The sequence below is a fragment of the Electrona antarctica genome (genome assembly GCF_951216825.1).
Source record: "Electrona antarctica genome assembly, chromosome: 3".
NCBI lineage: Eukaryota > Metazoa > Chordata > Actinopteri > Myctophiformes > Myctophidae > Electrona > Electrona antarctica.
The window spans coordinates 51,481,187-51,491,548 of record NC_136808.1 but is presented as its reverse complement, the minus strand read 5'-3'; the positions used below and the strand labels follow the sequence as shown (position 1 = coordinate 51,491,548).

Sequence of the window (10,362 nt, the reverse complement as noted above, 5' to 3'; positions counted from 1 at the left end):
GCAATATGCCAGTTGATTTGTTTTTCCTTTTTACAAATGTGGTTAGCAGAGGTTCATATTCTAAAATATTAAATAGTGTTGACGTACTATAGGCCTAAATACAGTGTACTTCACTGACTTTAAAACTACTGTTTCATTAATCATTGATCAACTTGCAACTCTGCAATCCCTTTCTATCGTTATCTGAGGGCAAAGGTCAAGGTATGCAGAGATTTAACATGGAAACGAGAGGCTTTCCATGTCGGCACGTGTAGTTGAATGGTTTATCATTATCCTCAGATGGGCTATAGGTAGAACATACAAGTCCACAGATGGTCCATGTTAGAGCAATTCATGTCTCCAATGCAAATACTCTCATACTTTTAAGGTGAATTCAGACCAAAACCACGTTCTAGCTACTTCCAAAAAGATGCAACCAAACAGCCTACTCCTTTGTCTGATGGTGTTGCGCTTCGAAAATCCTTTTATACATGCAACAAAGTTGTGACGAAATTAAGCTAAGCTGTAAACACATTAATAGTTATTACCATGCATTTTTCTTTTTTAATTGCATTATGTAAAACAAAAACAGAATTGCCTCTAGTTATTTTTTGTAACCATCTAATCAAGCATGCATTGATTGATGCATGTTTGTTCCTTCTGGACAGTACATAAACACAATTCCAAAATCATTCATTTTCTGTGCTTCTTATTTAATGCGTTTCATCCTAATAATTAAAACTGCAGAAGGATTTGTCAGATTACTTCCTTGACGCCACACACACAAACACGCATTTCCTTCACACTGCCGAACATACACTTTCCCATAGTAAGCTCCAGTCCTATTCACTAGCTGATCCATATTGCCTATATTCATACACTATACTTATCATTTCTACTGTTTTATGTTCATGTTGTTTGTATGGTCGTTTACAAGGCTATTTGGCGAAATCTTATGAAGTTACCATGTACAGTACCTGCTCTGTAAAGCAATTTGACATGTCCAATCTGCATCATGCTATAGTATAGATAAATAATTGACTGGACAACTTCATAGAACATAGTGTACAGTGATGTCGCTTTTCATCGTATGAGGTCCCTTGGCTTCATGTCATTACTGTACACTTAAGTATACACCATGTTACTGTCTATACATTGTCTTATCAAAGTCTCGAGACCACGCACATTTACTGTGAATTAAGTGAAGATTATCAATACGTTTTGTTCTTGCTTGTACAATATTTTTCTGATCCGAGCACATTTTCTTTTCATCTCACTCAGTGGATAATTCCATGTCTCTAATAAACACAACGCACTAGTATTCACCACTGAAATATAACCAATGTTATATCATTACAGTGCATAAAGGAAGGGACAACTGTCATGACCGCAAACCAAATTATGTAATTTATTGTCTGACATTTCCAACCTGTTGACGTACGGTACAGTATCAATGTAGTACGGTACAGTATCAATGTAGTACGGTACAGTATCAATGTACTGACCAACAGAAGCACCTGAAACAAAACGGAACAATGTAGAACATGTTGTTGTTGATACACTCACATAACAGCAGCCCTTCAGTTTGTCTCATGCATATATTTATAAATCCTAAACATCTGAGTGAAGGTTATTAATGAAACATTACAAATTTGGTTATTTTGATAGCACAATTACAGTATCAAAATAAATATCACAAGGATTCTCAAACCAGAAATTAGTAAACACAACCACTAATATTTGAGTATAATTACATTATTAAATTTATAGTATTATCTAACACTTTATTCAAGAGATTTGATGAATTTCTCATAGGCCTGGTCGTCCATGAGACCATCGAGTTCGCTGGGATTTTCAATTGTCATCTTGAGTAGCCATCCTGGAAGGTAAGAAAAGTTACGGATTATCAGTTTGGCAGAACGAGAATTCAAGCAAGGCAGTGGTTCTCAACGGTTGTGCAGTGAGACAAATCCAGGTGGGATTTTGGGACAACCACACATCATTTTTGCAATAAACTGTAATCTCAAAACGATATGAATTGTGCTTTTTGATTTACAATGTCATAAATTGTGCACGCTAATTAACCAACCCAGAGGCAGTTTAATACCCTAAAAAATGTGTGTAACCACTTTCAACCAGGTGTGCCTATTTTGGGTATATAATAAATGTCATTATTGGTGAAAATTAAACTGTAGATATTAAATAAACATTATTTATTTCATTTTGTTTTTAACAAATGAAATAAATAGTGAAATTAGCACATCTACAAGAGCATAATGTGTTACATCATGACATGTGAACTTGGCTTGGCTATGATTACAGGTATGCCTTGAGATTTTGATTTGCCCACTGCTGTGCTTTGGGGTCTTAGTGGTTCTAATCTTATGAGCTACATTCAATGTGTGGCACCAAATGTAACATACCACTAATCGTGCTGGTAGACAAATGCAATGGTGGATAAAATCATTCTGATTTTAGGAGATGCATACCTTCGTCATAGCAGGACTTATTCACAAGTGCAGGGTTTTAGGAGATGCATACCTTCATCATAGCAGGACTTATTCACAAGTGCAGGGTTGTCTGCCAGTTGCGTGTTGATCTCAGTCACCTCCCCGGTAAGAGGAGAATATAACTCACTGGCAGCCTTTACGCTTTCCAAGGCACCAAATTCTTCTGCAATACAAACAAAAAGGGCCCATGACATAATATTATGACTCATCTTATCTCACTGCTGGACAGGACAGACCACAGACAAATGTCTCTCCTTGACCATTACCAAATAGCTCCCTTTAAAAGCATTTTGACCTGAGATCAGATTCTAAAAATGTCTTCTACATCCTGACAGACAAAGCTATGTTTCTATGTCAGTCGTTCTTCGATTTTTCAAAAATAGCAGATCTACAAGCTCATAGCGCGCCACAGAGTGGCGCGCTATGAGCTTGTAGAGCTGCTATTTTTCAATAGCTAAAGCATAACATAATGCTAACACCAAAAGGGGTTCCCGCCCAAAATGGGTTAAAAGCATTTTGAGCTTAAAGTCACATCACATGTTTAGGTGTAAACAGGTAGATGAAGTAATGTTTCGTACAAGCTCCATTTGTAGTTTTGTTAGGAAAGGACATTTTCTGAAGTCACCAAATGTTCTGCTGCTGTGATGTTTGGAGCACATGATCCAAATCATCGTCAGACTACTGATGTATGCATGCCATCAAACCTCTGTCTCTTGGATTACTGTCTCTATCCTATAAAGCAGAAATGCCAAAATTATCTTAAAAATCACACCTGTGTGAACTGAGTGGTGCAACTCCCCTCTCCCCCTGCCCCCCCCCCTCCCTCTCTCTCTCTCTCTCTGTCTCTCATTAGCAGGCAACAGTGCAGCACTCTCTCTCTCTGTTTCTGGCACAACAGCGCCACTTTTGCCCCTACAAGCTCATAGCGCGCCACCGAGTTGCGTGCTATGAGCTTGTAGGTCTGCTATTTTTGAAAAATCGTGAAAATATTTATTTCAGAAAACTGGAGGATTTAGAAGTTTTTTTTAAAATTTTGAGGTCAGGCCTAAATGGGTTAACTTAACACATAGTCACATAGGTTAACACATTGCTGTTCCAAAAAAGAAGAGAAAGAAAGAATATACCTATATTAATAGAGACAATGGCACCTCTAGTATACTAATGTATTTATGACAGCTGTTCCTGTCATAAATCCTTTTTTGGAACAAACTACTGGAGAGTTGTACAATATACTGTAATTTAAGTTCCTTTTCTATACTGTATCATTTCTCCTTGACTCTTACCCATTTGATCAAGTTTTTGGCCGACTTCAGGGAGTCCACAGTACACCACGTCCCCCAGTGCTTCCTGAGACACACATTAATAAAGGTGTTTTAACATATTGCAGTTACTGTAGATAAATCACACTTCTTTTCACACTAAATCACAGATAATCAATTAATTGATGATCATTTGACAAAGTTAAAACTAAGGGAATTCTTTAGAATTTGCATTCCTAGGCCCTACCAATACCCCATTACAATCCCACTACAGAAATGACCCAAAAAAAAGTGCTACAGCAGCTGTCAGACGTTTCCAGAACTCCCTTGTCAAATCCAAAGTGTTGGATATTACTGAACCGCAGCATTGTAGAACCACTGCTCACATTGGCTAGCATTTTATTTAAATCTGCTAAGCATCAAACAATGCAATAAAGTCTTAAGGGTTACAACACCAGTCCTTAAACTCATCGGTCTACGTCCTCCAACTATGCCCTCATTACATAACCATGATCTGCAAAGCACGGCTCACTGCACTGCTCTGCATTAGGCTGCAGATATTGGACTCTGAGGTGCCTTATCGTAATGAGTGCCTAAACCGCTACGTATGGTTTTTCCATCACAGAAGGGACAGATAAAGATGATCTACAATAGTTGCACTTATCCTGCAAAGCTTCTAACAAAGTTCAACATTACTTTATCCCATTTTGTCCTGAGATCAGATTCTAAAAATGTCCTCTACATCCTGACAGTTTTCTGAAAAAGCTATGTTTCTGTGTCAGTCGTTTTAAAAAAATAGCAGACCTACAAGCTTGTAGCGCGCCACTCGGTGGCGCGCTATGAGCTATGAGTGTAGATCTGCTATTTTTCAATAGCTAAAGCATAACATAATGCTAACACCATTATAAAGTTTATAAAGTTAACAATGCATTCAATAATCGAGCACTGGTAATGGGAATTGAGACTCAAAAGCATTCAATGATGGACAATTTTGACCTAAACAATCAAATTATAAACATAAACTGTTGAGGTCAAAGGAGCTGCTCCAAAGTGAACGAGTTGGAATGTTTGGCAAAAGAATGGACAGTGAAAACACCCCGGGGGGGGGAGTTTATGAGTACAGGTCTGCTTTTTCAGGTTTATTACCAGACCATTGTTGTAAAATAAAGATAATTTAGGAACAAAGACTGGAAATCACCACTATTATCCTAAAATCACGACATTATAGTTTGAAACCTTTGCTCCTTTTATTGCTCTGGGAGAGTATAGTTTCACATATGGACTAGGTTGTCCTAGATAGTGCCAAGGTGATTATTAATAGGAGGGGGCAAAGTGAACCTTGGGCTTTGAAGAACTTAAAGGGACACTTCACCCTTTTTGCAAAAAATAAAAAAAATATGTTAATGACGTTTAGGAGATTTAGAACACTTTCCTGGGGTCTTTATGTGTGTAATACGTGGTCTTAGATATTTTTGATTTTAGCAGTGAGCCTAGTGTCTCTGATGTCATGGACACTGGGCTCACTTCCTTCCTGGACTACAAATCCCATAATGCTTTGGTGCACTGCTCCTCCTTGTGGAGAGGGGGAGGGCTGTCTTACTGAGACAACATGTAGTCCAGGAAGTAAGTGAGCCCAGTGAGATTAAACATGATCTTCCACTCAATGATGTCTATATGCCTATAGATCTATAACCAAAAAAGATCCCTGGCTGTTAAATTATCATAATAAGAAGATAACAAATGGGTAGAAATGAAAGATTGTGAATAGTAATCAAAGCATCCAAAACAATGAACCATATAATTAAGTAGACATGCTCTGTTCTACCACTTCTCAGCTGCAACCTGTACACTACAGTACAGTGTTTCCAACTTTCAAATACTCATGCTGGTTATGCCATACCCTCTGATTTGGCAACCTAAAAGTAAAAAAGTAAAAAAAATGAAAGAAAGCAGATGTCCCTTTCATATAGCCTACTATCAACTTGGGGGCCACACAAGTCAGGAACGATGCAAGTCGGGAATGCACGCACCACCTGTTTATGCAATACCCTTATTGTACTGATTGTTATCAGAGTACTTGCTGTCAGAGTACATGTTGTACACAGTCTCAGAATACTCCATTAACATACAAACCCTCGAAACACTATGGGCAGTATTATGCGTGTCTTAAGTACCAGGTCTTATGACTTAACTTAAGACCTGGAGGCATGGTCAATGCTGTTTGGCCACTCAGAATAGCCAAATGGCATTGATCACGCCTCCAGGTATTAAGTTAAGTAATAAGACCTGGTACTTAAGACACGCATAATACTGCCCTATAAGTCCTCCGGAGACCCGAAGATAGACAGATATTCATGTTTCTTCGGTTCTTGGACACCTTTGGTCCAACTGAATTGCCACACATCCCCTTAACCCATTTAGGCCTGACGTCGAAATTTAAAAACAGTTTTCTGAAAAACCTCATGTTTCTATATCAGTGGTGCTCACTATTTCATGTCAAGGACCCCAAAAATTATATGTAATATGCCTCCGCCCCCCCATCTGAAAATATGTTGTTCCAGGGACCTCCCCAGAAGCAAAGATTTGAGTTAAAATCGTTTGCCCTGAAAGAATATATATATATATATATTCAAGATTTGCGCCACATTTTCACGATTTTTCAAAAATAGCAGACCTACAAGCTTGTAGCGCGGCACTCGGTGCCGCGCTATGAGCTTGTAGATCTGCTATTTTTCAATAGCTAAAGTATAACATAATGCTTAAAACACCAAAAAGGGTTCCCTCTCAAAATGGGTTAAGTTTGATGTTTTTTAGTCAGATGGTGACCGGGACAGACCGACATACGTTTCGTAGACAGATATATAATTATATATACACACACGCACACGCACACGTGTGTTGTTAAGCATCGTGAAACTAAAAATGGTCTCATCTAAATGATCTAAAAATAAATTATTTCCAAGAAATATAGTATTTTGCATGAAAGAGAAAGTGTCCAGTATTTCATAGTTCATATACGCTTGAGACTGCACACCACTGCAGCCTGGAGTGGTACAGTAATCAATTACCTAAAACAAGTAATCAATTACCTAAAAGTCTGAAATAGCTTGTTATACTGTAGTTCTATCAATAGGTGGGCAAAGTGCAGAGCTTCATGAATACTTCAAGAACACAAGCCAAATTATAATGCCAAAGCACACCATAAAATCAATGATTAATATTATGAATGCAGGCCAAGCCACCTACTGTACCTGAGCAAAATTGCTGATGCCAACGGTGCCAACTCCCCCCTCCACTCGGACCCACTCATGCTTTTCTGTGAACACAAGAGCTGCAGGGAGAAGGGATGTAATTAGTGTAATTAATTAATGTGCAAGTCAAAGTTTCACATGAGTTTCAAATGTTCACTGTTAAAATTGATGTTTGATAAATGGAATCATACTCCTTCAGGGGGAAAAGTACACATGTCTAATTCATGATACATGGAATCATACTCCTTCATGAGTAAAAGTACACATGTCTAATTCATGATAAATGGAATCATACTGTACTCCTTCATGAGTAAAAGTACGTATTATGTCTAATTCATGGACTCCAACTAGTAGGTTGAGTGAGGAATATTCTATTGTTTTTAAGTTTTTACTTAGTAGTGCATATGTTAGTGAATCGCCCTTAGTGGGAGTCATATGTTAGTGAATCGCCCTTAGTGGGAGTCAAACACTTGACATTTGTTGAGCCTATCACTGAGCTGCATAGGACCACATCATGTATGTTATGAGCCATAGTTATAGTTATTATTATTATATAGACAATCATGCCTTTTTGCACACCAACATACATATTTGTGGCAGGTGCAGTGGTGGAGTATACACAGATCAAATAATTAAAAAAAACACCTGCACAATTGCACACTGTCTTTAATTAAAAAAAAGGTTTTCAAGCTAAAAGTGCAAAACAGACATCTTGCTGGTCTCAAAACAGCCCCAAGGTTCTCATATTTGACTGTCCAAAGAACACATTAATGTACTCTGGACCAGAGTGTCTGTATTACTTGTGCAACACCGTCTGCCCTAATTTAGAAGTCCACAAGGTTGTAGATATGACAGAGTCTCGTAAATCTTTGAATTAAAAAAAGCAAAGAAAAGTAATTGTGATAAAGCTACGATGCATAATGTCGAGGTTGGAAATTGTGCAAATTGTTTTGAAATTGGCTATAATTTACTTCAATCAATTGACCTGACAATCAGCAGGTCAGTCTGTTCTGTACTTGAACTCTCTCAAAAAGACATGTGGGCCGCAAGGCATTACAGTAATGTCATTCCCCTGCTACAACAAAAGACATCACATTCAGAGCGGCAACAATAAACTGCACTTTCTTTCTAAATGAATTACCACTACAAAGTGTGGGATAAGCTAATTATAATAGAATTATAATTATAGAATTAACAAGTGCTGCTGTCATATTTACAACACCCAAAGGGAACAATAGTAATGCCTCAACAACACAGTTCAGATGCAGATCATGCAGAAAAATACAGGTTTAAACCAGATTGTGAAACTGTGGATGTGTGAAAGATGCTGAGGCATGGCTGGACAGACTCAAAAGAGAGCCTTCTGCCCTTATTTAGTATACTGGAAACGTTGTTTTCACACAAGAATAGAGATGAATAACTGTCTCCGAAACGAGATCCCATTTAAAAAAATATATATAACACACAACCAAATTTCAAATTACGTTTCCAAATATGTAGCCTATCGTTACTTACTGACATCTATCGTTAAAGACCTGACTGGCACATGTCCAAAAATAATGCATGACTGTCGTAATGAGATACATGAGATCGTGGGTGTCAGTTTAATTAAGCATAATATGTCACCCACTGCCAGTGATCAGTAGACTCATTTCAAACTTGCATGGATCGTCATCAATGTTATGTCATCATAAAAAATGACAATTTAAGGATTTTTCTATCAACCAAACTTTCGCTTCTACAACAGCGCGTTCTCAAGTAAATGACAGTTTAGTAAATAGAAGTTATATTGTTCTACTCTGTCTTGCTGCCTGGTGAGGAATTACAGCGTGGGAAAGTGATTTCTTTGGCCCACTGACTGCAGAGGAATGTGTCGGCATGTTATAACATTCGTTCACAAATTTTGGGATATTGGATTATATATATATAAAACAAAACTTGTACCTGTGGACAGCGGCGAGGCTGTGCTCAGCGTGCGTGGAACGTCGTTCCTCCATGGACGCCGAGAGGCTGTGATTTGGGCTATTTGCGAGAACTGAGGCAGTTTTGTGGAAAAGTTTGCAGAAAAGCACTGGAGCGCTACTCTCATCGCCATCTTCATTCACTGAGTGAGACAGTGTCGGCCCAACATCGCGCACACACGCACGCACACACACGCACACTTGACCGCGACGGGAACGAGCAACCATCCTGCGTTGCGCGCTCCCAGTGGAAAGCATGGTGGAAGCAAGCTGGAATTAAATGGAAAGCAAGCGCCACTAGGGGGCCACAGCATCCATGAGATATTCAGCGCAAAATAAATTTTACACTTTTTGATGAATTGAACAAGGTGGACCCTCTTGTTTGTATTGAGTTTGTGCTTGAAATGTACTGTAATTCTGCAAACTGTTAATAAATCAATCAATCAATGCCTTGCCTTTGTTTTCGTGACATTCATTATATAAATTAATACTACTGCCTTATTCAATCATTCAGTATGTTGTCGTCAATCAAATTGACAGCCGTTAAATAGTTAATTCAATCTTTATTTCAGACTCAGGGTCCATAATATCAGTGTTGTAGAGCTATTCTCAAGTCAAAGAAAAGGCTTGAAGGGATTTTGCATTAGGGTTGAAATACCAAGTGTAATAATGATCTGTATCAGGAATTCGAAGGAATAAATATGTTAATGTTTGTCCACTTTTGGCATTTTATCTGGAGTTCGTTTTGAAAGTTTACATGGCCCGTTCCGTTTCAAACTATGTAATTAATCTACCCGGTACTTTCAAACTTTTCATGTAATTAATCTACTTGAATTAAAATGCATCATGTTGCCACTTATCAGAATAAATTAATCAAATCAGCCATCTGTCGACTCAACATCTAGCAGGTAACATGAGTTAGATGTGAATGTACTGTCTTGGTACACAATGCAAATAACCCAAGCATTCAGTTTATTTTATTTGTGTTGCTTCCCCCCCCCCCCCCCCCCCCCAAATTCAGTAAATGTCAATTGATGCAAATTGTCAATTGATTTTTACCTCCTTTATGATGAATTCCTGTTCTTTGACTAAATGTTTTGATGAATTGAACATGGTGGACCTCTTGTAAACAAGTGTAATGCTTAATTGGGTCGTCCACTCACAGTTAAGTCTTTGTATTGAGTTTGTGCTTGAAATGTACTGTAATTCTGCAAACTGTTAATAAATATTTCAATCAATCAAATTCCTCCCCGCAACTGTATATCCGCTTGGCTGTTGTATCCTACTGACTCACCGGCCAGTGAGGAGCCCCCCCCCCCCCACACACCAGGACGACGTAGAACCTAGAACCTTCATCCTACTCCACCACTCCCTGCTGACAGGTGCCACCCCACTGCCTGGA

The 10,362-nt window shown here is 38.4% G+C and overlaps 1 protein-coding gene across 1 annotated transcript; it reads right to left on the bottom strand.

Annotated features, from left to right (window-relative positions):
- Nucleotides 1-1,363: 1,363 nt before the first annotated feature.
- On the bottom strand, nt 1,364-9,193 carry gcshb (glycine cleavage system protein H (aminomethyl carrier), b). The gene is made up of 5 exons (XM_079496468.1): nt 8,944-9,193; nt 7,000-7,079; nt 3,773-3,836; nt 2,521-2,652; nt 1,364-1,858 (listed from the first exon to the last, which is right to left on the bottom strand). Exons 1-5 carry the CDS (start codon nt 9,098-9,100, stop codon nt 1,764-1,766), a joined length of 528 nt encoding a protein of 175 aa, XP_079352594.1. The 5' UTR covers nt 9,101-9,193; the 3' UTR covers nt 1,364-1,763.
- Between the last annotated feature and the right edge of the window lie 1,169 nt (nt 9,194-10,362).